The sequence below is a fragment of the Lissotriton helveticus genome, chromosome 8 (genome assembly GCF_964261635.1).
Source record: "Lissotriton helveticus chromosome 8, aLisHel1.1, whole genome shotgun sequence".
NCBI classification, from domain to species: domain Eukaryota; kingdom Metazoa; phylum Chordata; class Amphibia; order Caudata; family Salamandridae; genus Lissotriton; species Lissotriton helveticus.
In genome coordinates, this window is record NC_136069.1 from 4,443,975 (window position 1) to 4,471,533 (window position 27,559).

General features: G+C 46.6%; 1 protein-coding gene across 1 annotated transcript in view; it reads left to right on the forward strand.

The window, feature by feature from the left end:
• MAN1A2 (mannosidase alpha class 1A member 2) overlaps positions 1-27,559 on the forward strand; it is a 375,381-nt gene that overhangs the window by 73,490 nt on the left and 274,332 nt on the right. Inside the window, exon 3 of the mRNA XM_078656339.1 lies at positions 23,292-23,544. Within this exon, the coding sequence (XP_078512465.1) occupies positions 23,292-23,544 (253 nt within the window). The remainder of the gene's footprint in view (positions 1-23,291; positions 23,545-27,559) is intronic.

A 27,559-nucleotide genomic window follows, 5' to 3' on the forward strand; every position in this document is an offset into this window, starting at 1 on the left:
TGATGGTGGAGACAGCAGTATTAGTAGCACCTGTCGTGATGGTGGAGACAGCAGTATTAGTAGCACCTTCCGTGATTGTGGATACAGTATTTATACCACCTGTTGTGATGGTGGAGACAGCAGTGTTTGTAGCACCTGTCGTGATGGTGGAGACAGCAGTATTTCTAGCATCTGTTGTGATGGTGGAGACAGCAGTGTTTGTAGTACCTGTTGTGATGGTGGAGACAGCAGTGTTTGTAGTACCTGTTGTGATGGTGGAGACAGCAGTATTTGTAGCTCCTGTCGTGAAGTGGAGACAGCAGTATTTGTAGCACCTGTTGTGATGGTGTAGACAGCAGTATTTGTAGCACCTGCCGTGATTGCGTAGACAGCAGTATTTATAGCACCGGTCGGGATGGTGGAGACAGCAGTATTTGTAGCACATGTTGTGATGGTAGAGACAGCAGCAGTATTTACAGCACCTGTCATGGTGGTGGAGACAGCAGAATTTTCAGCACCTGTCCTAATGGTGGAGACAGCAGTATTTGTAGCACTTGTCGTGATGGTGGAGACAGCAGTGTTTGTAGCACCTGTCGTGATGGTGGAGACAGCAGTATTTGTAGCACCTGTTGTGATGGTGGAGACAGCAGTGTTTGTAGTACCTGTTGTGATGGTGGAGACAGCAGTGTTTGTAGTACCTGTTGTGATGGTGTAGACAGCAGTTTTTGTAGAAGCTGTTGTGATGGTGGAGACAGCAGTACTGTTGTGTAGTTCCTATAGTACCCATTCAGGACCTGCGCGTTTGGATAACATAAACTGTGGGATTGGTGGCAGACTGGTTCCGTAAACTCCCAGCGAGAAATGTTCGTCTGTTTGCATTTAACTAGCTCACAGTGCCACTAGTGTCTCCTCTTATCGGGGAGAGATTAGTTTCTGGCAACCTTTAGAACAGGACAACCCTGATCCCTCAGGATCGTGGAAAGAATGTACTACTTTTCGCTCAGTCACTCGTGCTCACTTAGTTTATCGCAGAGATAAACAGAATAAACAGTCTGGGCGTTTCAATAAGGGTTTTTTGAACAGTTGTTATTCTTGTGTAAAATGTATGAGCTGCAACAACCATTGGACTGTAGCAGAGATATATGATTAGCAGTACAGTATATATAAAAGGAAAGTACAGTTCCACGATCTTGCAATAAGCATAAATAAATTCATGAATATAAAATGCAGGATAAAAGTGTGTGTACTCCTACGATGCCTATCTAGATGTACCCGAATGTAACTAGCATGTGAGTAGGTGTGAAGCCAAGAATCCCTGTAGGATTTAGTGGAACCCCATTACCTGAAGTGTGAGAATGTAGAAGCCCTTCTTGGTCTCGAGTTGGACACCCCGTGAGGGATGTTCAGACCACTGTCAGCTGGAGCGTCTGCATGCAGGAGCCTCAGCGTCTCGGGTCAGTGTGTCGGCCTGGAAGTCTCGGTTCCCTCTAACTAACTCTAGCAAGAGGTGCTGTATTTATACAGAAAGTATATAGGGCTCTTTTGTCCCTTGTTGCTTTTATTAGCCATTGTTGGATTTGAGGATGATGTGTGGGATGAACCGTGTAATTAGATATGGGGAGGCAGGTGTTGTAGCCCCAGTCTGGTTTCTAAGAACCCTTATGAATATTCATTCATAGTGTGTGAGCCTATTGATGGAGTTATAGAACTCTATTGTTTGGGGGAAACCCTCCTTCTGCACCCAGGACTAGAACTAGGTAAAGGTTCATTCCTAAAAGGCGTGTTACAGTGTAGTGTAGGGGAGGTAATTTAGGTGAAGGGGTATGATGCTACCCGGGCCTATATTAGGGTACCTATATGGAACATAACACCCACTCCACTTCCAAACAGTCAACAATGATAAAAATGCTAGTGAACTATTCTCTTTAATAGATAGTAGTGCATAAAACATTAATCAATGAGCTTTGTAAAATCAATTTAAAAACAGTTTAAAAGGGGGAGAAAAAGAAGAAAAAAATATTTTAAATCGGTTGTTAGGAATTGTCTCTGAAGCCACAGTCCTAATTAAGTTTGTTTATATAAGTTGAATTCCTGCAAGCGTAAAAAACCCATGCTTTTCAGCGAGAAAGTGAACATTTTTAGGAAATGTTCCAAATTTGGTTAAGTTTAGACAAAAGGACAATCAAAATTCTTTCCCAGCACACAATGAGCCAATTATAGATTAAACGTCCTGGCTGGGAGATGCAACATCATCGTTGCATGCTGCTGCAGGGGATGGTCCTTATAACACGTTGCAGAGTACGTCAATGGAGCATAGATGATATTCAGTGCTGCCAATAGCTGGTGTAGAGGCAGCCGGTGCTGTAAATCGATACCTGGGTACTAGTGGTGCTAATGGTGGAGCTGAAGCTACGGGTTCTCGAGGAATGCATACATCAGTATAGGAGTACGCTGTGGACAATGCCGAGCATGAGACCTCAAGGGTTCCTGCCTGCTATTCAGGTCCGCAGGTGTGTTCGTTGCAAGTGTCAGAGAGAGGTCCAACACACATTTGTCATTGCAAAACAGGCATTGAAGAACAGGTAAGATGCAGTCCATCCAGACTGGTCTAAACAATAGGAACCGAGAGGCGCTCAGTTCCCGTAGGTGAGGTGTACCCAGATGTTGTACCATGCGTTCACGGGATCTCCGCCCTATTGCCCTCTCGTTGGCGATTGGGCCGTCTATTGCTTAGCAGATAAATGACAATCAGGATTCCCGCTATTGACAGCAGGATCAGAGGTAGATCTCCAAAAATGCTTCCAAATATAGAATGTATGAAGTTTGGAATAACTCAGAGGATTGTCTGAAAGGTGCTAAGAAATCCTGACCCTGTGGTCTTAAATAGGTGTACAATACCACTCGTATCAGACATATTAAAGATACGACCCACCATTTCTGTTAAATGAATGGGGCAGTTTGTACATATCAGTGCCTGTATCTCAGTCGAGGTCCTTGCGATTTGAAGATCAAGTGGAGGTTAAGGGAACGGTTTGCTGTAAAAGCATGGCTTCCTGTCTGCTCAAAGTATCAAATTGTATAATAGTAACATTCCATGAAGGCCAATACGGTGCCTCCCTGACTGTACTTGTTGGGGGAAACACTATTTGCATAAAGCAAGTAACCCTAGAGTTCACAGTGACCAGACAGGCAATGCCCGGAGGCATACCACAGCAACCTTGATCGCTCAGCATCAAGTAACTCCCATTCAAGAGCAGCTCGAATACCGGTGTAATCACGGCAGCTGGAGTCCCTTTCATGTGGCAAGACAAATTTGCTACAGAACCATTACATGCTCCGTGCAATGAAATGTCCTGGCACATGAGAGAACGGCTCAAAGCGTTCCTGCAATTTGTACCACTTAGAAACACTTCTCAATCCCTAATCTGGCATGGAAATCTATATAGTAAATCCCAAGATTCCTTAATGTATTCCTTACCCATCTTTATATATTTGCCCGCCTGCCTTTGCTCACGGCAATATTGAACTGAAAATGAGTGACCGGTAGAGATATGTGGCCATGGATTAGCCACTCAGTATACGGAGCTTCCGCTACTGGAAATGGTAGTCTGTCCAGTTTTTCAATACGCTGCATTGTATATTTAGCTCCCATTTGTGCCATTTCAACCTGTTTATCTGTTTAATTATATGCAGAAAACAGAGAGGTACTGTTTATAAAACGCCAAGGAACATAGCCTGCACGCAAAGCTTGCAGTGTCCAGCTTAATAACATGATAGAACGCAATTGAGATTGCCCTTGTTGTAATATGGCCAAATCTTGTTCTAATATGTCTATCGCAGAAGATACAATGTTGCCTAAGGACTATATCCTGGAGTACAAAGTTGTTAACCCATTGTCTTCCACTGTTAACAATCTTTCTAAGTTAATACGGTCTAATTCCTGTATTGTCTCTGCGGCCTCTTGTTGGGATATTTTCCAGAGTTCATTGTAGGCAGCGTAAATGACAGCATATATGAAACGTTTCTGACGTGTCTTTCTGGGACCTAGTAAACCAGTATTGGCATAGCCAAAAGTTCTCGCTTTTGAGACCTTATAAGTATTTAGTTATTCACCACAATATCCTTGGTGCAACAACATCAACCGTTGCCTGGCTAAACACTTATAAGGTCCCAAAGGAGAGACCTATTGGCTATGCCAATGCTTGTTTTTATGTTATTGATTGCAGCCCTGATGAAGTTCCAGGAGTGTATGGAACGAAACGAGTTGGCTGGATTTTAACTTTTATATTGATCTATGCTAATAAAGAAGATGATTTGATATTTTGTAACGGCAGCGGTAGGAATGGGCAGGAGACGAGTTTTGGTCAAAGGTTGTAGATTTATTTTAGACAGCAAAAAGTCAGTGCAAGTGGGACGGGAGAAGACTCTGCGTGGGGAACGGCTCCTATCCGTACGTCGTCTCCTCCTCCTCGAAGCGTCCTCTTTCTGGGTCGGTCTGGTGGGGCTTCGTCGGGACCTCGCCTCCGTGGGCTCCGTGGTTCCAGCACACTCTCGGAGGAAGAGAACGGAAACAAGTGTCAGTTCAGAGGTAATTTAGGGAGTCTTTGGGGAAGGGGAGTGAGGGATACACCAACTATGTTGCTGACGGCGTCTTGAGTGAAGGGGAAAAGTGCAGGGACGGGGACACCGGAGAAACACCAAGGGCAGCGGTCACGGCTCAGACCCTCCCTTCTGACCCACCCAACCCGCAACATGAGCACGTACCTCGTGAAGCCACACGCTTCCTCCTAGCATGCGGCTGGGCGGAGCGAGTTGTCGTTGGCCTCTTGGCTTTTTCTGTGGCTCTCCCTCTGTTCGGCTCTCGTCTCCTTCTTCGGTCGTTCTCCTTCTGGCTACGCCTCCCGTCTGTAGAATTCCGCTCTCCTCCTTGCCTCCGTACACGCCACTGGTGAACAAGCACACCCCTTCCTGCTGCGGCGCTCCATTTGATGGGACGTCCGTCTCCGCCCCCTCTCCGGCGCTAGACCAGTTAAAGGAGCCGCACTCCTCGTCCTCCTCGGTGTGAAAGTCAGGTCGCCACCATTCACGCATTGGGTCAGGAGCCTGTGAAGACAAGAGGGAGGAGGGGTCATAGGACACATCCCGACCTCGGGTACCGGGATGCCCAGAACGAGGGGACTGAGGGCGCTCCTCGTTACACACCATCCCCCCTGGACGCTTCCGTTCGGGAAGCGGATGCCTGGAAAGAAAGTCAGCCCCCGTGTTGTCAACGCCCTTCTGGTGAAACACAGTGAAAGCAAAGGGCTGCAGGGCCAGGAACCACCTCATGACACGTACATTATTGGACTTGTTACGGGACATCCAGAGTAAAGGGGCGTGATCGGTGTAAAGGGAAAAGGGACGGCCTTCCAGGTAGTATGTCAACTTTTCTACGGCCCACTTAATCGCCAGACATTCCTTCTCAATGGTGGGGTATTTGAGTTCCCTGGGGAAGAGCTTCCTGCTAATGTACAGGATGGGATGACTCAACCCGTCATCCTCGGTTTGGGACAACACAGCGCCAATCCCATAATCCGAGGCATCGGTGTGCAGTGTGAATTGTCTGGATTAGTCAGGGGACGAAAGAATAGGGGTAGAGGTGATGGATCGTTTGAGCCTATGGAAGGAGTCCAACATCTCCGTGGTGGGGTTTTCTAGCACAGATTGTTTCACGTGTAGTTTGAGTGTGTCCGTGAGGGGGGCTGCTACCTGTGCGAACTGGGGTATGAAACGGCGGTAGTAGCCGATAAGACCCAAGAAAGCCCTCATTTCCCGTTTGGAGGAAGGAAACGGTGTATCTGCAATGGCCCTTACTTTCTCGACCTGGGGCTCTGTGAGTCCATGGCCCAGGACGTATCCCAAGCACTTCACCTTCTGATAGGCTATCCTGGACTTCTTGGCATTGATTTTCAACCCTGCCTCCTCGAGTGTCATAAAGACTCTGTGTAGGTGTTGTAGGTGGGTTTCCCAGTCCGGGCTGTAGATGACGATATCGTCGAGATACGCTGATGTGAAACCGGTCATGTCTTTTAGGATGGTGTTCATTAGTCGCTGAAATGTGGCGGGTGCCCCATGGAGTCCAAAGGGGAGGACTGTGAACTCATAATGGCCCTCTTCGGTGGAAAAGGCAGTCTTATGGCGATCTTCCTCTCGTAAGGGCACCTGCCAATAACCCTTGGTCAGGTCCAGTGTAGTTATGTACTTTGCGTCACCCAGCTTTTCAATCAATTCATCTATCCTAGGGATTGGGTAAGCATCGAACCTTGAGATGTCATTAAGGGCTCGGAAGTCCATACAGAACCGGCGCAAACCGTCCGGTTTAGGTATCATAACTATGGGGCTGGACCAGTTACTTGGAGAGGGTCTGATGACCCCGATTTTTAGCATCTCCTGGACCTCCTTTCGGATATCCTGTCTTCTGGCTTCTGGTATCCGATATGGTTTGATTCGTATGGTCTTTCCGGGGGGGTCTCTATTCTATGTTCTGCAAGAGTTGTTCTTCCAGGCTGGTCTGAAAAGAGTCTATCGTGCTCTCGGAGAGTTTTTAGTAGCCCCTCTCTTTCCTTACCCCTCAGATCCTCATTGACTACCAGACTGTCTATAGTGGACAACTGACCGTCTAGTGGAGGGGAGGGGGAAACCAGGTGTACCCCGGTAGGCGGGGGTCCCAACCATTTTTTCAACATATTGATATGATATGTTTGTTTCTTCCTTGGCCCTACTTGGAGTCTATAACTGGTGTTCCCTATAGTGGCAGTAACTCTATAGGGGCCTACCCATTCGGCTTTGAATTTCTGGGTTGAAGAAGGCAACCGTATCAGGGCTAGATCTCCTACCGCCAACCGTCTCCACTTCTTTCCTTTATCGTATACAGCCTTTTGCTTCTTCTGGTTTCTTTCCAGATTGGTGAACGCTATCTCACGGAGTTTTTTTCTTTCCAGATTGGTGAACGCTATCTCACGGAGTTTTCCTAATTTGGACTTCAGACTCTGTGCATATTCGAGGGTCATCCTAGTTTCTTCTGGTTCCTCCCGTTCCCATGCCTCCCTAGTCATGTCAAGCAAGGAACGGGAATGCCTCCCATAAAGTAGTTCGAACGACGAGCATCCAAGACTACTCTGTTTCTGGCCTCGTATGACATAAAGCGCCAGAGGCCACAGCTGGTCCCATTCGGCTCCACTGACCTCCAACATTTTCCTCAGCGTGGCCTTCAAAGTCCTGTTATAACACTCTACCAACCCATCTGTCTGAGGGTGGTAGACCGAGGTACGGATCTGGTGAATGTCCAGGGATGCACACACTTCCTTCATTAACCGGGAAACGAAAGGGGTGCCTTGGTCTGTCAGGATCTCCTTCGGGAATCCCACCCTGGAAAAGAGTTCTAACATCTTCTCGGCTATCTGCTTGGTAGTGGTAGCTGTTAACAGGAAGGCCTCAGGGAACCTGGTTGCGTAGTCCACCACTACCAACACGTGCTGAAACCCCTTTCTTGTTTTGAGTAAGAGACCTATTAGGTCCATGCCGACTCTTTTGAACGGAGTTCCTATGATGGGAAGCGGCTGTAAGGGAACCGCTGGGGGTCTGGTCATGTTCTTTTTCTGACATAAGTCACATTCCTGGCAGTATGTCATCGTATCCTTATATATACCTGGCCAGTAAAAATGGCGTAGTATGGTTTGGGTCGTCTTTTCAGCGCCCGTGTGCCCTGCAACTAAATGAGCATGAGAAAAGAAAAGGACTTGAGGACGGAATGATACACGGACCAATAGCTGTTCAGGGTCACCTTGTTGTCCTTGTCTATACAACAGCTCATTTCGTATAAAGAACCTGGGATAACGGGGATTTTGAACACCGGTGTTTTGGTGGGCGCTTTCCCAGGCATTGAACAGCGTGGGATCGTTGCTCTGGGCAAAACGGAAACTGCGGTCTAACACCCATGGGTCTGGGGTCAACAAGGCCGACACGGGTTTTCTAGGGGGACCTTTCGACTGGAAGGGACCCAGGCTTTGTATGAACATGTGCAGGAAAGCCGGGTTGTCTGTTCCTATGATCAACTCTTCTGGGAGCGTGGCAAGCACGCCTACCCTAACATCCTGCGTTTTCTCTTTTAGGGGTTCTATCGGTAGCTGGGCCACGGGATATTGCCTCACATCCCCATGCACACAGCGGATGTACACCCTCTCGTTCGGTACGTATTGGCTCTGCAGGACATGTTTGGACTGTACCACTGACTGACGACATCCCGAATCCAACAAAGCTTTGATTAGGGATCCATTCACTTTAACACTCACTCTGAAGCAGTTTCCCATTTCTGCGGAGTAGAGCATCATTCTCGGGAGGTATCCCACCTCCATGGGTTCTTCCGTGGTCTTCCTGCGGGGACACATTCTAGCGATATGCCCCCAGGTTCCGCACTCAAAGCACTGGGGACCGGCAGGTCCTTGGGTTTCCGGTCTCCAGGGACGGGGTCGCGGAGGTTAAAGTGGTCGAGGCGCTGGTCTCTTCTCCGGTTTCTGGGACAACCTTGGTGGTTTTTCAGTTTCCCAGGACGGGTTGCGGGGTTGGGCCCGGGAGAAGGTGTTAGCCATTTCCACTGCCTGCTGAGTAGTAAGGTCGTGATGTTGACGCAGCCATTTCTGCGTAGGATAAGGCAAGGCCTCAAGGAATTGTTCTAGATAAACTCGGTCCATTATTTCCTCCTTAGTACTAGTGGAAGGGGCCAGCCATTTGTCGGCGGCCATTTTTAGTCTCACAAATAAAGTTTTCGGGTTTTCACCTGGGGCACCTCTTTCTTTTATACTGCATATGGACCTTTTCCTGGTACACCTTCCTATAGTCAAAAAGTTACAAAAGCAGGGCTGAGGGGCCATGTTGAAATAGTTGGGTATCTTCGTGGCTGCAGGAAGAAAATCAAAATAAATGATAGTAAAACTATGGATTTTTGCACAAATTCCTTAATACTTAAAACACAATAGGATTTACATGCTGTTACGGATACGATTGGATTCACATACAGGCCCTCCAATGGACAGAAACTACGAGTATGCTGAAGAGGTGAATATTAATCTAAAAAGCAGAAGAGTAATATGTTGGAATGAGGGCCGCATTCCTGAGCTTAGTTTCAATTTCCTCTGGATATATTCTATTTTGCAAAGGAGTTTTGGACTTCAAGGGAGATAAAAAGAAATGGGAGACAGAGTTAGAGTCTCCTAAACCTCTGGTATTTCTCAAACCTCCATAGTACCACTATGGCTCAATTTAGAGATTCATTCTGCCAGTAGTCTGTAGTCTCAGAAAATCCATAGAGGCAAAGGAAGTGCGTTAAAGAAGGGCTGTGTACACTGGCTGAGCAGTGTGATTGTCAGTAATGGGATAAGCTTAATACTGTAAGGCAGAAACGAGGAGTGCTATCAGAGTCGATCATTGACACAGAAAAAGAAGGGTCATCTACCAAGCAAGAGGGTATCCATTGCGCAGATTTTTGTAGATGAAGACACTTTAAAGTACAGGAAAAACGGTGTAGGTTGAATAGCAGTAGAGTAGGAGTCCTGCAGGCAGCGCTTTAAGTGAAATGAAAAAAAACGGGGAGGTGTCTCCAAACCGGCATCGCCAAGTAAAGTAATTAAGAATACTACGTATGGAGCACCCCAAATGTGACCTAGAATCCTGGACTTAAAGCATGCTCCTTGGCGACTATGTACCACCTCTCTCTGTGTTTTCCGTTAGTACTTCCAAATACATCACCCAGCAACAAACATCTAAAAAAACCAGACTTTTCAGATTTACCAATGCCTATTAGCACTTACTTATTTTCATTCAATATCAGATAAATGAATAGCAACTCACATTCTTCACATCACTCTCTCTTAGTCGCTTGGACCCTCTTTCTTGGCACAGCTCTTTCTGAAATGTCTACACCTGCATGTATCACACTTCATCTCTTTCCTTTACATTGCTGTCTTTTTACCCTCTACTTTGCATGTACCTCCTTTTATCTCCTGCACTGCAAAATCAACTTTCTTAAACATATACACTGCACTTACTTTTCCTTTCGTGCTATCCCTATTTCCATGACGGCATAGCTCCTCCATACACTTTCCCATAAAGATGCAATTACGATGACCATCTAGGCGACCACTGCTCTGTGTACTCAGTAGAGAAGCAAATGGTTGGATAAGCTTTTAGTCACAGCACCTTTATGACCGGCTTCTTGAAGCTGAACGGAGCTAAAACCGAGGTCATGATGCTGGGACATAATGCACCCACCTCTGTAGAGGAATGGTAGCCGGATATTCTGGGCCAGCCTTCGCTCCCAAAAGATCAAATTAAGAGTCTGGGAGTTTGGCTGGACCCAGCTCTCAATTTTCTGGTACAGGCTCGGAAGGTAGCAGGGACCTGCTATGCCCTGATCAGATCACTTAGGAAAATCATGGGGCTACTTCCGTTTGAGGCTAGGAGGATACTAGTACAGGCGTTGATTTTATCACGCCTGGACTATTCCAACGCAGTCTACCTAGGAGCCCCAAAGGGGACACTTAAGATCTTACAGACTGTCCAGAATTGTGCAGCCCGGATGTTATTGGACATCCCACGAAGAGCCTCAGCCAAACCAGCGCTTCGGCAACTCCACTGGCTGCCTGTACAACAAAGGATTGAATTCAAGGCCATGACTATTGTTCATAAAGCCCTGACTAATTCAGGACCAGACCTCTCTTACCTCTGTTCCGCCCCTATCAAACCTGCAGGACCCTAAGATCCAGTAATAAGAATCTACTGGTAATCCCAAGGATTAGGAGAATCCGTATGGGCGGTAGGCGCTTTGCTTTACAGGCTGCAAAACTCTGGAACAACCTCCTTGATGCTATTTGACTGGAGGAGAACCACCTCAGGTTTGGGAAAATGTTGAAAACATTTCTGTTCCTCTAATACATCAGAGATGAATGGACCACTTAAGCGCTGGGATGCCTCCGGGTAACCATGCGCGATACAAATGTGTAGTCAGTCATTCTATGTTAGGAACTGGAACTGCCCTTAGTATAAACTCCAGAGCTCTCAGTTGTGCCCCATCATGAACACTCACCACATTCTGACCTCACCTAGACACCTAGAGGTGACTCAGTCCCTAATATGCACTTTCCCAAAAAATCAAGATATGTTGCAAGAAAACCAAAACTACAGGAACACATCTGATGTTATCCTACTTAGCCCAACTAAGGTTGGACTACAACGCATGTTAAATAGGATAACTACCTATTCAAAAGAAAATAGAATGGTGATAAATGAATCAAAAGCAAAAATTATGGAGATAAACAAATACTCAAGGTCCAAGCATAAGTATATATGGTTTCTGAATAACTCACAACTAGAGCAAGTGAATACATATAGATATTTAGGAGTACTATTTGATGAACGAGGATCATATCAACCACATAAGATTGATATACAAAGGAGATCTAAAACATTGTTAGTGGCATTCAGAATTATACAGAAATCCTTCAGAGGGCAGAGTTATGGACCATTATTGAAAGTACTGTCAGCAAAGCTTCTACCAACTTTATCATATGGAAGTGAAGCATTGTGTGGAAATGACTCATTCCTAATTAACAATGCAGTCACGAAAATGTATAAAGCCGTCCCCTTAATCCCACATAATGCATCACCTGTGCAGATACGAATGGAATTTGGGATAACCAATCAGGTAATTGCGCGAAAAGGACACTTTATTAAAGTGTGGAAAAGGATAAAAATAGCATTGGAGGAATATTCAGTAAACTCACTCTGGGAAATGCCAATACCTTGAATTCTTTAAAAAAAGTCATTAATAGTACAACAACGCATTTATCACTACTCCTGGACAAAGATACCTTCTCAAAAAGAAAACATGCATGGCCTCTCTTGAATGGCTATACCAAAGTAAAAGTTCAACCGTATCTCGAAATTCCTTGGTCTGTGAAATTCAAACACATTTTTATAAAAGCTCGCTTTGGAACATTTCTGGGCACATGTCACCTAATGCCATGGCTGAGACCAGAGGGACCAATGACTTTTAACCTATGTAAACTTGGCGAAGAGAATATTATGCACCTCCTGTGTGTTTGTCCAGAACTGAAAGTTGAAAGAATATCTATACTAAAGAGACATTTTAATGTTCGTGGAATAAGGAGTTGCAGACAAGCACTTATAAGATGCCTCCATACGGACGATATACGTTTAAGCTCGGATTCTGTAAGGTTTCTAACGCAATTGAGAATTAAGTTAGAACATCAAAAATTGAAAGAATGTAATCTAGGAAGTGCATAACATGTAAATAGTGTAACAAACTTGAAGTTTATAATTTTTTATAGAACTGATTTTATAACTGATTTTATAATCAAGAATTATTGCATCTATATTGTAAGGTTTTAATTAATCAAACAATAAAGACTTTTTCAAGGAACACATCTGGGAAAAGGAAATCATTAGTCGACAGAGACACATGCAACATTATGTAAATCGTGGGAAACAAACCATTAATAACATCAGCATCATTTACTTGTACACAGGGCCGGACAGGCCGTAGCGGGCAGTGGGCATTTCCCCAGTGGGCCTTCAGGTTTGGGGGCTGGTTTTGAGCTCCTGGGGCCGATTTTGTTACAGGGCTATTTTTTGCAGCATAGATGCAATATCAGCCGCTGTAACGAAACTGGCCCTGGCAAACAGCTCGGCGGCAGCCCCAACCCCACGGGGGGCTGGCCGAGCACTTTGCCAGGGCTGGTTTGGTTCCCAGTCCGGCCCTGCTTGTACACACTGTCATGAAAATAACTATTATTTTTACTTGTAATGTCCAGGACATGAATGTAGGGGACGCTTCAATGTATGTCTTAATTACTGAAGCCCTGCCAACAGGGCATTAATGAGGTGCACTTGCAAGGCCATGGGTGCGAAACCTCCTTCTACAAGGAACGTTAGGGTAAGCAGGGGAAGTGTGGGCGGTCTGCAGACCTGTGCAGTAGTACACAATTCTGCAGATCGCCATAGAGGTGCTTCGATAGAGCTAAATGTGAGTTTCCAAATTAAAACGAGCATGGGGAGAGGATGTGGCGTTATGGCCTGAGGTGTCGATTTTGGATCTGGGGAGCGAAGTCCGATTCAAGGAGTCGGCTCCAGACATCCTGTGTTCCTGGGCAAATTACTTAATCCCCGAATTAGCGCTATATAAAACTGCCCCCACAAATTCATGCTTGGATCACAATACTGAAAGGCCTGCGTGAAATGACTCACAACTTTGTACTGAACCGTTCCCATTACTTGGAAAAATACTTATTGACTCTAAAAAGAACACATTTCCAACCGATTAAATATTATTTTATTTGTTCCACTGTCAGGCACTGAAGAATTATCAGTGCAGGGCGCCGTGTATCACTCAGCATCGGCTCTTTCACACGGGAACCTGGAGAGTAGGCATAGAATTAACTGGAAATCCCTGCAAACTACAGGTTGCCAGCTAATTGTTTTGAAGCTTGTGGCTGGAGGTCAGGTCCCAGTCAGCGAAGGCTCTGGCAGGATGTTTCATTTCAATTTCCTGCCTGCGAGCCAGGAGTTGCTGCTGCCGCCGACGCCTGAGAGAATAATTACAGAACAAGAGATTGTGTTTGACCTCCTAGCCTACAAGTGCAGCTGCCCACCCCGTGTCGTGATCGCCACGGGGGGTTAAGCCCCAAGTTGTGAGAGCAGGTGCTTTGTGCTAAGTGTCTTTAAAAGACACAGGCAGGAGCCAAGCACTGCATATGTTTTTTGGTCTCACCCCTATATGGTACTTTGAATCATGAGAATTTCTAGCACCTGTCTTCAGCCAAGGAGCGTGACAGACACTTTAACGACCCAGGTGTTATGTTTGGAGGGTTTGTACCACTATACTTAAGCATAAGAGGTGTGCCCCGTCGGCACCCTTTAACCACCTCTTGGGTACAACTCATGGGGGTAAGAGGGGCTACCGGAAGAGGAAAAAGAAATTAAGGGGATCAAGACTGGACATCTGGGGTCAGATCCATCCCAAGTAAGATCAGTGTCCCTGTGTTGCTATACACTAGCTACTTGTGGCCCACATGTCTGTCTACCAGTGCTGGTGCACTACACCACTATAAATTGGTTGAACGGGATAACTACCGATGAGGGTGGTTCTGTTTCGGTGACCCACATTCACTCTCACCTGCAACGGCTGTCGTCGACTGCTGCCCGCGCTCCTCTAGATACCGCCCGCCGAAGACATGAAGCGGTGTCGGGTGTGGAGCGCCTCCTGCTGTGTGCCTGCAACGGTGAGCTTGCTTGCTAGCCCGCTTGTTTGCTGCTCACTGTGTCTGCCGATCCTGCGGCCCCAGCCACTCAGCTGATCTCCATGTGTTGCACGCGCGCACTCTCCTGCAGCCGCAGCAGCCCTGTTTTTCTCTGCTTTAATTCGTGAGGCTGTAGGGCTTAATTACTCAGGTCCTCGTCTCCTGCTGCCCACGCGCTTAGGCCCAGTCAACCAGCAATCGTCACCAATGAACAGGAAACTATTTGGCAGAACAAGAGAAGGAGGCAGGCCATGGCGCTGAGCAGGCTTATCTGCTTCGGGGGGGTGCCAGCGAAGGTGTTTGTGTGACATACCTTCACACATGTGCGCAACCTTCAGCTCCGATGTTCACCCTTCCCCCAATAGTCAGGCAATGGAATCACTGGACAGTCACTATAAGCGAAACGAGCATTTGCAATGTAATTGGTCCAATTGCATTGCAAATGCTTAAGTTTAAAACTGAGTGCGGAGCAGCTTCACGGACACCGCGCTCGGTTTCTTTATATATTTCTTAACTTCAACACTGAGCGCGGTGTCCTTGAAGCGGGCGCAGCGCTCAGTGCTAAAGTTAAGAAATATATAAATAAACAAAGCGCGGTGTCATTGAAGCGGCGCCGCGCTCAGTTTCATAGTTTAACGAATGAGCGAGACTCGCAGAGCGTTTCCCTTGCGAGAGCGAGCCAAGGGCACCATCTGTTTGCAAGTTAATTACAAACAGATGGTTTCAAGCTCGCTCCCGCAAGGGTATTGCCAAACGTGCAGGCGTTGCCATTGAAAGCAATTCAACGCATGCACATTTTTGGCCAAAAAAGAGAGTCGATTACATGAGGTCCCTTCCTAAGCAGCGCATGCGCACTACGTAGGCGAGACCTAAAAAACGCTAATATCCATATCTTGTGTGAGTAAGGTTAAGTGTTGTTTCACTTCTGTGAGTGTTGAGGTTTCTAGCCAATCAAGGCACAACTTCACAACACTGTAGGATGTCACTACCCCTGGGTGTTCTCTACATAGCGTGGGTCTGGCTTGTGCATATTGTATCCTTCGGTGATACCCAAGAATTTATTATGACATATGTTTGTGTCTAAGGGCCAAACAATCCATTCTTTCCAATTTAGGTCTGTTCTACTGTACTGTAAAATGTCATCTACTGTAGGCCCTTCCTCTGCAGTTGAATTTTGCCACCCATGTGACGGTGTAAGAAACTGAGGTGTGTTAAGGTCCTTTATCTTGGCTAATCCATGACAGGATGTCTGTTGCACAGTTTTGTTTAGAAATATCATCTGCTGATGAATGAGGCATGCTCTAAATAGCGCTTCTGTTCCCTGGACTTGCCAGTCCCTAGATCCCCAGACTGATTTTAAGTCAATTGTGTCCTTCCATAGGTCAAAACCCTGTACAGACAATTGGGAAATAAAGGAAGCAGAGTAAATCTGTTTGGTGTTAGTCAGCATAATTTTCAGTACCAATGTCGGTTTAACCTTATAATAATATACGGTCGGGTCAGTGGTGTTAAACCCTGAAAAATGTGAATTTTTGGGCAAATATTTGCGAGCTACTTTTTGGTGGTGTACGGCAATGTTCCCATTGATGGTACTCAAAAACATTTCTAGGTGAAATAGATTTGTGCAAGAAGTGATGACAATAATGTTGGTAACAGTACAAAGTGTCAGTCTGAATTATCTTATAACATTTCAGTATTCGGAAATGCAGCAGTTTTTTTTGTAAATCAGACAACATTTAATTAACAGTTTCAGTGTCCCAATCATCAGAAAAGTCCTGGAGGTAATGATATCACTTAATAACATTTTAAATACATGAGATATTTGAATGAATGAATGAATGATTACACATTTCTATAGCGCATGGTTACCCTAAGGCATCCCAGCGCTTATGTGGTCAAGTCATCTCCATAAACTTTAGCAGAATAGGAAGGTTTTCAGCATTTTTCTAAACCTGAGGTGGTTCTCCTCCAATCGGATAGCATCTGGAAGATTGTTCCAGAGCTTTGCAACCTGTAGAGCGAAACGTCTGCCCCCGGTGCGCGATCTCCTGATCCTGGGGATTGCCAGTAGATTCTTATTGCTGGATCTCAGGGTTCTGCATGTTTGATAAGGCATAAACAAGGGTGCAAGAATGTCTGGTCCCGAGTTATGCAGGGCTTTGTGAGCAATAGTCATCGCTTTAAATTGAATTCGTTGTTGCACAGGCAACCAATGCAATTGCCTCAATGCTGGTTTGACAGAGGTTCTGCGTGGGATGTTTAGTAGCAATCGGGCAGCACAGTTTTGGATGGTCTGAAGGATCTTGATTGTCCCTTTAGGGGCCCCTAGATAGACTGCGTTGGCATAGTCTAATCGAGATAGTATAAGGGATTGGACTAGGATCCTTCTAGCCTCAAAGGGAAGTAGTCCTAAAATTTTTCTGAGTGCTCTCATGAGGGCGTAACCAGTCCCCGCTACCTTCCGGGCTTGGACCTGAAAATTAAGGGCTGGGTCGAGCCACACTCCCAAGCTCTTAATTTGCTCCTTAGGGGTTGGAGGCTGCCCCAAAGAGTCCGGCCACCACATATCCACAGAGGTAGGTGGTTTATGTCCTAACATCATGACCTCTGTTTTAGCTCCATTAAGCTTCAAAAAAGAGTCGTTCATCCAATCCTGAACTTTACTAAGACAGGAGGATAGGTTGTTATAAGTCGTCTCCTGCCCCGACAGGGAGATTTGTAAAAAGTTCGGTCGGGCCGAATATATCGAAATCAGCCTAGTCCCAAACTATACCGTCTGGTATAGGAACTGCTGTAATATTCACTGATGACAAGTCTCTTTGTTCACGATGTGATGACTGATGTTGCTTCAAAATCAGGTTAACCTTTGCTTTGCTTAAGGTATCTTCCATTAATAAGCATGCTAAAAGTTATAATAACTAAGCCTAGCCAGAAAAGAAAAAACAGTATCCCAGTAATTACCCAGAGTTTTACCAAAGGCGATACCAGGTATGTATTTTGAAGAAAGTGAAGAAAGTTGTTTATCCATTGCTTGTGTGATTGTTGGGCTGGCGTCTTTTCCGGTTCACTTGGATCCAAGGAAAGCGTATCAAAGTTCACAAACTAGCCAAAAGCAGTTTGATCAATTGTTGGAATTGCATAGGCATTTGTTGAAATTGCATTTTGCTCTCTTCGAGGCATGTTGATATAGACATCTGTATTAGGTCTAGTTGTAACCTGGTTATTATTTTAATTTTTATTTTGAAGTTCGGGTTCAAGAGGAACGAGTTCCATAGCATTGTTGCATAGTCCTTCATTCCATACAGGAGGCTCTTCCAACTTGATGAGTCTTTCTGTTTGAACTTCTTGGATTGTAGCTAGAGGAGGGCGTCTGCTACCGTGGAGTACACGAAGCCTACTGTTCAGTATTGGCCACATAGTGTGGTTTGATTAAGTCAATTGAGACAAATCTTTTCTTCTTTTTTTCCTGCAAGAGGCGGGAGCAGCACAGTTCTTGTTACTTGTACAGCTAGGACCGGTACAGGATTTTTATGGGATGGCCCGAATTCTTTCTTGGCCGCTATTTTTTCTCTGACCAGATCCCTGACTTTTAGGATCCAGACAGGTCTTGCCGTTACTGCCTTGACTTCCCCAGTGGTGGTCTGTTTTGTACGGACGTAACTTTGTCTTGTCCTAGAATCATTTAGCTCCTGTAAAACAGCCAAACAAGCATGGATATCAAATGGTTTCCCATCCTCTACTGCGCCTTCACAATCAAGATCAGGTACCCACATTCTCATCCCAAATAGGACCTCATATGGAGTGACACCCCCTAGAGAACTTCTTAGCTGGTTATTGAGGGCTCTCTGCACCCCATATAAGTGATTGACCCAACTACCGCCCTTGCCTAATACCCTCGCTGTTAAAGATTGCTTTAAGTCACGTTTTTTTCTTTCCACAACCAAATTTCCTCATGATGGTACACAGAGGAGTACCGCAGTGCTACGCCCATGCTTTCCATGGCCTCTTTGTAAGCCCGAGACCCAAACGCCGGGCCTCGGTCAGACTCGCAAATCTTTTATAAAAGTTCGAGCATCACCCGAGCGCTGAGGACAAACCCATAGGAATCTGGAGCATGAATCCACTGCCACAAAGATATACTTGGAAGCCCCATCAGACTGTAAGAGACCGCAGTGGACCAAATATACATAAGCAAGAGGTTTGTCTGATTTTAATAATGGTGTCTGTGCCGGGCGTGCTATGGTTGAGCCTTTCATCTGTTGGCAGATTTCACATTTCAAGATGTAGTCTTTAGTTTGTTTGGTCAGACCTGGCCACCAATAGCCATGTTTCAATAAAGAAATATTTGCTGCAACGCCTGTGTGCGTAGAGCCAAAACTCGTGTGCTGCTAGTATTAACCCTTGCCAGCAATCCGTATTTGAATTACTCTATTCCCCACTCCAGGAATTTGAGCATATGGAATGTTGTGTGCATCTAACTTGTAGGCGTACTTGAGTGGGAATTCTTTAGGTACTGCTGAGCTGCCTTTACGAGAAGCAATGACAGCCACCATTATATCACCGTCTATTCTCATTTTAGAGCGAGGGATTGCAGCTACGGGAGCCGTACGCACAGCCCCCTTTGCGGCTTCATCAGCCTATGAATTCCTTTCAACGTGAACGCCATCACGCTAATCACTCAGTGTGTGTATCACGTGAGTCCTTGGTAGTTCCTTTTTTAACTCTACTGCCTCTTCCCATTGCATTTTATGCTTAATTGTGCCACCTTTCGCATCTTTAAACCCGTTTAGTTTCCAATGATGTAAGTACTCATTGTACGACTGTACACAGTAAAAAGAATCACACACAATTAGTGTGGGGAATTCGTGATCCGAATTTACAAGTGCCAGTATTAGTGCTTTTAGTTCTGCCAACTGAGCTGTGCAGTCTCCTAGAGATTGTGTTTTAGTGCAACTTGGATGGAACTTCCTATCCTGCATGCGACCTTTTACAAAAGCACATGCCGCGTAGTATTGTTGATTACTCCCTATGGCCGGTTGAGCAGATCTGTAAGAGTAAATATTATATTCATATTGATCTAGAGGCAAGAGTTCATTTGGTAGGGGATATTCTTGTTCGTATTGCAGAAATGCTTGTGTTTTTAGACTTGAGTAAAACCTATATTCAACGTCTGTTGCAGTAAGAGAATTAGACCATTGTATCCATCTTTTATGTAAAGCTTTTGCATTTGAAATGCTAGCCTTTGTAACAGCCTCTAAGGCTGGTACCGGGGTGACGACGATTATGCACTTCCCCTGAGCCAGTGCTCTTTCTCTTGCTACAGCGGTCAGAACTGCTGTCAGAATTTTTTCTGTTGAAGGGAAACGTATTTCTGCGTTTGTGTACAGGTGTGATTTTTATGCGATTGGTACTGGTTTGCCTTCATTGAAGGTTAAGTAAGTGTACCCGCATTGACACACTATTACATGGATCACCAAGTTGCGTGTGTTTACGCGTGTCTGTAAGTGTTTAGAAGCAATCTTGTCTTCGTGTAGTGAACGTAGGATATTGGAATTTTCCTGTGTCCCATGTCTAACTGAAAAGTCAGGATTTATTAAGTCGTAGAAAGGTTCTACTCTTTCTGCATAATCCAAAATGTGAGTTCTGCCGAAGTTTAGGAATCCCAGTATTGATTGTAAGTTTATTCATGTTTTTGGAGGTTGGAGCAACGCACACTTTTCTAAAAAGTTAGCTGCCAGGCTTTTTCCTTCACTTGAAAGCTCATCTCTTAAGAACAGGACGCTGAGGTGGGCAATTTTTGATCTTTTAAAGTAAAATTTGTAGCCCTCAGATGAGAATCCCATATTAATGGTGCTCACCCTGGTCAAGTGCCTCTTTAAGTCATCATCCGTTATATAGATATCACCCACATAGGACATTGCTTCCTCCTAAAAATGTTGAAGTAACTCAGTTACTCTTGCTGAGAATACCCCCTGGCTGTTCTTATAACCCTGGGGGAGATGACAGAATTGTTTCTGTGACCCTAACACTGAGAATGCAGTCAAATACCTGCTTTCAGGCGCTATATTTTGGCAGAAAATCAATTTGAGATATCAAGTGTTGTTTTGTATTTTTTCCGCACAATATATTACATCAATGCAGCACTGTGTGCGTTTTGGACAGCAAATGTCTTTGTGCAAGCGTTTAAATGTCTGTAATCTAAAACTAGACGATATGAGTTGTCCGGTTTTGATACGGGAAACAAAGGATTGGTCATTGGTGAGGTGCAATTTTCAATCACCCCCTGATATTCAAGTTGATCTAAGATCTCCCTGACCTGTTTTTTAGCTTCTTGCTTTATTGGATATTGCCTCTAAGAATTCTTTTAACCGGATTATATGGTGGGTTGCCTCCTCATCCCACCCTGCTTGTTTTTTTTACAATGCTGGAGGTAGGGCTACTGCCCACTCCCGTGCATATGCATATTTAAGATGTATGGGAACAAGGTCAGAGAATGCTGGAAAAATTACGTTTTTCCCCCTAGTGCACTCCATAACGAATGCCAGTGGCCAGTCTTGTTCTGCTATTAGGATGTCATACCCAGATGACAGATTTTCCCAAAAGAGACCGTTAACTTTCCTGGGCTTGTCCCCCTCCATTTGGAGTGTTATTTCATGTAACCTGTGAGGGATGCTCTCCCTTGCGGCTGGTGTTTCCACCGTGATGTGATCATATAAGACCGCTGTCACCAGAAATTCTTTCAGGTTCTGGCGAGCTATTGTTACTTCTGCTGCACTGTCTAGCATCATCTGAGCCCATTCCCTGCTCAGAGGCTGCGTCCTCAGTATTCTGGGCACGTCTGATCTTCAGAACTGCAACTTTCTTTTTCTTAAATTGAGGTTTTGATTTTAGCTTGTCTTCTTTTTTGGAAGTATAGTCTTGAGCGTGCTGCTTGTCTCTGTACGCTCTTCTTTGTGTTTTGACTGTCCTTTTCTCTCTGAGGTTTTCGTCGAGCCCTGAAAGGAACAAAAGGAACGTGTATCAGTGTCCTGATACCTGTCAGGTTTCCTAAAATTATCCCTATTCCTGAGATTATACCTTTTTTCAGAGGGCTCTTGTGGAGGAGATCTACCTCAGGATTGAGATCTTTTTTCTGTATCGTTTTGTTGTTTTTTATAATCCCACTTCTTTTTAGAAGAAGCAGGTGTCTGCTTAGATGTGTCCTTTTCAGGACTGCCCATCAGTTGTGGTTTTAAAGCTTTCCCACCCAAACTGTCTCTGCCTAATTCTGCATATGCAGTTTCGGTTATTTTGGGTAGTTCATGTTGTTGATACAGCAGACCGAACTCCCTTATGTGTTGGCGGATTGCCACTGACACTGCTTCCCCTTTAATATTAGCTAGTATTATGGCTGATACCTGGTCGAAGTTATTTAATAACTTCATCCCTAAGTTCAGAGCAGGCTCTGCTCCGTACTCGTTTTGTATTTGTCTTAATACATTGGGTCCTCATGACAAATTGCGTCAGATTTCTGTAGATTCTAATTAAATCTTTGTGTTGTATGAGTAAGTCTGGTTGTGGCATTGTATCAATGTCAGGATGTGGTGTGTAGACCGCTAATATTGGCCATGTAGCCCCGTCTCCTCTGAGCGGGCATAATCTTACTCTGTGTCTTAAGTGGGGTAGGGCGCCTTTAAACCAGTAAAAATGTTCCTGCTACGTGAGTGGAACTTCTATGTCCTCGCAAGGACCATATTCCGCTGGTGTATCTCCCTCTGTGTAAGAGTGAAATATGTGTGTTCATTCATCTGCTTCTGGAAATGTAACCCAAGAATAGAATACCTCTGTTTTGTTTGATTTGTGTCCCTCAATTACAAAAGGTACTACGCCACCCCCTGCTGATAAACCATGTTCTAGTAGTTTCAGGGTGAGAGTACTTCTGAATTTAGGTGGAATGAGAATTCCATCCGCCTGGATGCACAGAGGAGGAGGCCATGGTCTCTGGATGCTGCCGTACAGAGGTGGAGGCCAAGGTCTCTGGACGCTTCCGTACAGAGGTGGAGGCCATGGTCTCTGGACACTGACGTACAGAGGTGGAGGCCACGGTCTCTGATGCTGCCGTTCAGAGGTGGAGGCCACTGTCTCTGGACACTGACGTACAGAGGAGGAGGCCACGGTCTCTGGACGCTTCCGTACAGAGGTGGAGGCCATGGTCTCTGGACACTGACGTACAGAGGTGGAGGCCAAGGTCTCTGGACGCTTCCGTACAGAGGTGGAGGCCAAGGTCTCTGGACGCTTCCGTACAGAGGTGGAGGCCATGGTCTCTGGACACTGACGTACAGAGGAGGAGGCCACGGTCTCTGGACGCACAGAGGAGGAGGCCACGGTCTCTGGACGCTGACGCACTGAGGTGGTAGCCACGGTCTCTGGACGCTGATGTACTGAGGTGGAGGCCTCGGTCTGTGGATGCTGACGTACAGAGAAGGAGGCCACCATCTCTGGACGCTGACCTACAGAGGTGGAGGCCACGGTCTCTGCATATCGATGTACAGAGAAGGAGGCCACGATCTCTGGACGCTGACTCACTCAGGTGGTAGCCACGGTCTCTGGACGCTGACGTACTGAGGTGGAGGCCTCGGACTGTGGATGCTGACGTACAGAGAAGGAGGCCACCATCTCTGGACGCTGACCTACAGAGGTGGAGACCACGGTCTCTGAATGCGGATATACAGAGGTGGAAGCCACGGTCTCTGGACGTACATAGGTGGAGGCCACGGTCTCTGGACGCTAACGTACAGAGGTGGGGGCCACTGTCTCTAGACGCTGACGTCCATAAGTGGAGGCCACGGTCTCTGGACGCTGAGGTGATCTGTGTTTCCTTCCAATGAGTCTTTAATCCTTCATACTGTGTAGAGTTTGCGTAGCATAAGGGTTCTTTGTTTGATGAAAGGTGACTGACCATGTTTCATTTTCCTTTTTTAGGGAGGAAGAGGAGCGCCTGCGGAACAAGATCCGGGCCGATCACGAGAAGGTTCTCGAGGAGGCCAAGGAGAAGCTGAAGAAGTCTCGGGAGGAGATCCGTGTGGAGATCCAGACGGAGAAGAACAAAGTCATACGGGATCTGAAGAACAAGGAGAGCAAAGTCCTGCTGCCTCCCGCCCCCAACCTGGTGGGGATCAAGACCGGGGACCCTGGAGACCCAGAGACCCGGGAGAAGCGGGACAAGATCAAAGAGGTATGAAGAGGGCGCCGCCAGCACCTGAAATGTGCTGTCTTTGGCGAACACTTTCTAATGGGTGAATGATTCATATAAGGTTGTGCGGTGACACGCTTAATTGTGAGGAATTTTGCTAACTTTCATTAAACGTAAAGTTTGATCTGGATCTAGCTAGTGCTAGGCCAGGTCTACAGGAACCTCTCGATGTAAACTTCATGGTCTCATCCCAGAAACAGAGGGTCACAATAACAAGGAACCTCCTCGGCTCCCCCCGGGGACCCAAAAAGAACAAAGATTTCTCATCACATCAAAGCGTGGAGCAGGCAAGGCTCTCGTGTTATCGGTTATTCAGCGGTGAGAATAGACAGGGTCCTATTTCATGGACTCGTTATATCATCGAACGACAACAAGAGTGGGTTGCCGAATGAAATAAAAGTGAGTAAACCTGGGATCAGGTGCGGATGCTACCTACTACCGGTCACGTGCGGCCCTTGAAACCGGGGAAACCATCCTTAGTGGAAGGCATCCTCACGCACACTATATTGTGTCATGCTTCATCATCGGCATCCCCTCGCCACCCTGTTAAGATGGTACTCCAGGGCAGACTCTATCCCCACGAAGACTTGGCGGTAGGGCGGAGTTCTTCCATGAAGCTTACGGGGCAAAACGCGTGATCCAGGTAAATTAAAAATACCTCCAGGTTCCTCGGTTATTAATGAGGACCCGAGGCGCACTAAAAAACGATCAAGAGATGGAGTCCGTAGAGTATAATGACTGTAATCCATCCCTAAATTGACAACATGTTTCTGCCCACAATCAATAATTAGCCCAGTAAGTTTGGGGCATTCATCAGGGCTGGTGGATTCCTATCAGAAGGAAGCAGGAGTCCAGACTATTCTAGATACAACTGTGAGAAAGAAACACCTTCCCATGCCCAATGCTAAGATGCCATCACACCACTTGTTGCAAGACTCAACGTGTTTGTGTGGTCGAGTTTAAACATTTAAAAGGAAGCACCAGATGCTATGTCATATTTATATTGCTACATTTCTAAACCTACTCCTTACCCTGTGTTTTAGGGGATCCCAGAGGACCGGTCAAGGGAGGGGGGCGTCCTTCGTAGTCGCACACTGTGGGGAAAGACACTCAAAAGAAAGGAGGAAAACAGGATTAATTAGGATAATCTAAATGGGAGATGGCCCCCCTGAGAGCTGAGCTAGGGCCTCTCCAAGCTCTAGGGTGGACGGGAGGTTTCTTGTTCAGGCTTTTCACAGTCACAGTACAGCAACGTCAAAGGCCCCCCAAGAACAGGACCAGCAAACAGAGAGCTTAAAGGACACCCCAGAACCCGGGCCCAGCAGACAGCGTCAAAGGCACCCCAAGACCCAGGGCTGCTGAGTCAGCAGAAACCATGGGACCCTTCCTTATTATTCACTGGCTGCCTCTTCCATCTTGAGTGTCTCTCTCTCCCTCCCTCTCTCTCTCCCTCCCTCCCTGTCTCTCTCTCTCTCTCTCCCTCCCTCCCTCCCTCTCTCTCCCTCCCTCCCTCTCTCTCTCTCTCCCTCCCTCCCTGTCTCTCTCTCTCTCTCTCCCTCCCTCCCTCTCTCTCTCTCTCTCTCTCCCTCCCTCCCTCCCTCTCTCTCCCTCCCTCCCTCCCTCTCTCTCCCTCCCTCCCTGTCTCTCTCTCTCTCTCTCTCTCTCCCTGTCTCTCTCTCTCTCTCTCTCTCTCCCTCCCTCCCTCCCTCTCTCTCCCTCCCTCCCTCTCTCTCTCCCTCCCTCCCTGTCTCTCTCTCTCTCTCTCTCTCTCCCTGTCTCTCTCCCCCCTCTTTCTCTCTCCCCCTCTCTCTCTCTCTCTCTCTCTCTCTCTCTCTCCCTGTCTCTCTCCCCCCTCTTTCTCTCTCTCGCTTCTCTCCTCCCTCTTTCTCTCTCCCCCTCTCTCTCTCTCTCTCTCTCTCTCTCTCTCTCTCTCTCTCTCCCTGTCTCTCTCCCCCCTCTTTCTCTCTCTCGCTTCTCTCCTCCCTCTTTCTCCCTCTCTCGCTTCTCTCCTCCCTCTTTCTCTCTCGCTTCTCTCTTCTCTCGTTCTCTCTCTTTCTCTCCCTCACTTCTCTCATCTCTTTGTCTCTCTCCCTTCTCTTCACCCTCTCTTTCTCTCTCTCGCTTCTCTCCTCCCTCTCGCTTCTCTCCTCTCTTTCTTTCTCTCACTTCTCTCCTCTTTCTCTCATGCTTCACTCATCCCTCCTTCTCTCTCTTGCTTCCCTCCTCCCTCTCTTTCTCTCTCTCACTTCTCTCCTCCCTCTTTCTCTCTCTCACTGCTCTCCTCTCTTGCTCTCTCTCGCTTCTCTCCACCCTCTCTTTCTTTCTCTCGCTTCTCTCTCTCTCGCTTCTCTCCTCTTTCTCTCGCTTTTCTCCTCTCTCTCTTTTCTCCTCTCTCTTGCTTCACTCCTCCCTCTTTCTCTCGCTTCTCTCCTCCCTCTTTCTCTCTCTCGCTTCTCTCCTCCATCTTTCTCTCTCTCGCTTCTCTGCTCGTTCTTTCTCTCTCTCGCTTCTCTCCACCCTCTCTTTCTTTCTCTCGCTTCTCTCTCACGCTTCTCTCCTCTTTCTCTCGCTTTTCTCCTCTCTTTTCTCCTCTCTCTCTTGCTTCTCTGCTCGCTCTTTCTCTCCCGCTTCTCTCCTCTCTCTCTTTCTCTCTCTCGCTTCTCTCCTGTTAGAAATGGGAATTCCGATTGACTGAGGCTTGCGCCAAAGCCAGTCAGAAACCACCACTCTAGTCAGGGCAAGGGAGTTACACGCCAAAGATAACCCCTGCTCACCCTCTAGGCAAAGTGGCGCGAGCAGTAAGGCTGATCCCGGAGGCGATGTAAGTTAAGTGTTTGCGCACGCACCCCAGCAACAACACCCAAAGGCCCACCACAAAGGAAACTCCACACAAGGTTATGTATAAAAATAGCCTTTGTATTACACCAAAACACATTAGATAAAAACACACACTTTACAATGTGCCAACAGGCACGGGCAGAATTTACAGGGGATGTATGTATAGGACAGGGCCACCTGGACCACTGTCAGGAATATGCACTTTTAGACTTAGAATACTTGTTTAGAAATAGCACTTTGTAGAACATAGAATGATAATCTCTGTAGCACAAAAATAGAAAATAGCGCACACAACCAGTAATCACTGGTAAGAGGTAAGTACCACCTACGCAACCCTAACCACCTTAGGAGGATGCCACGCAGGGAAACAGGACCTCACTAGCAACACCTGTACTAGAAAGAACAACCACCTAAGTATCACTATACATTTAGGGGTATAGGCATGAAAACATTATACATGATGCATCACAACATTCAGAGGTGTAGGGAAAAACACATGATACATAAACATACATTCAGCGGTGTAGGGAAAAGCACATGACGCATAAGAACACATTCAGAGGTGCAGCACAGAACTATTGCGCAGAAATCCCATAGGCATAAACTCATAAACTGTCCCCAGGCCAACTGACCTCTGGGGCTAGGACGCCATGTGTCCGCAATTTCAGGGGGCCTAAACGGAGCAGCTGCCCACTAAGTGCTGGGCAGCTGTAGAGATAATGGGATCAACACGGTGGAGCCTCGCAGGCTCTGGCCACCAAAACACTTGTGGCCCCGTGAGCCTCGCTGGGCTTGAGAACCAACTGTGGGGCAAGGTGGGAGCGGCCCGCTGCCTTCCAGGGCCGCTCTACCACTAAGGAAAATGCCCCCTTAGACGTTGGAGTCCCTCTCGGGGGACTCGAAGGAGAAATAGGCCACCACAAGCCTCTCAGGACTCTTCACAATGGGGCCTCGCAATCGGTGGAGTCCCGATCGGGGGACTCAAAAACACTCGCAATGCCCGTGAGCCTGGTGGGCTCTAAATAAACAAAATGCCGCCTTGAGCCTCTCGTGGGCTCTACACCATGGCCCTCACAATGAAGGGGGGGGCGGGCACCGGCAATGTGCCCCGAAGCCCTCCTCTTTGGGAACGAACCCCCGGCCCCACTCACCGGCTGCT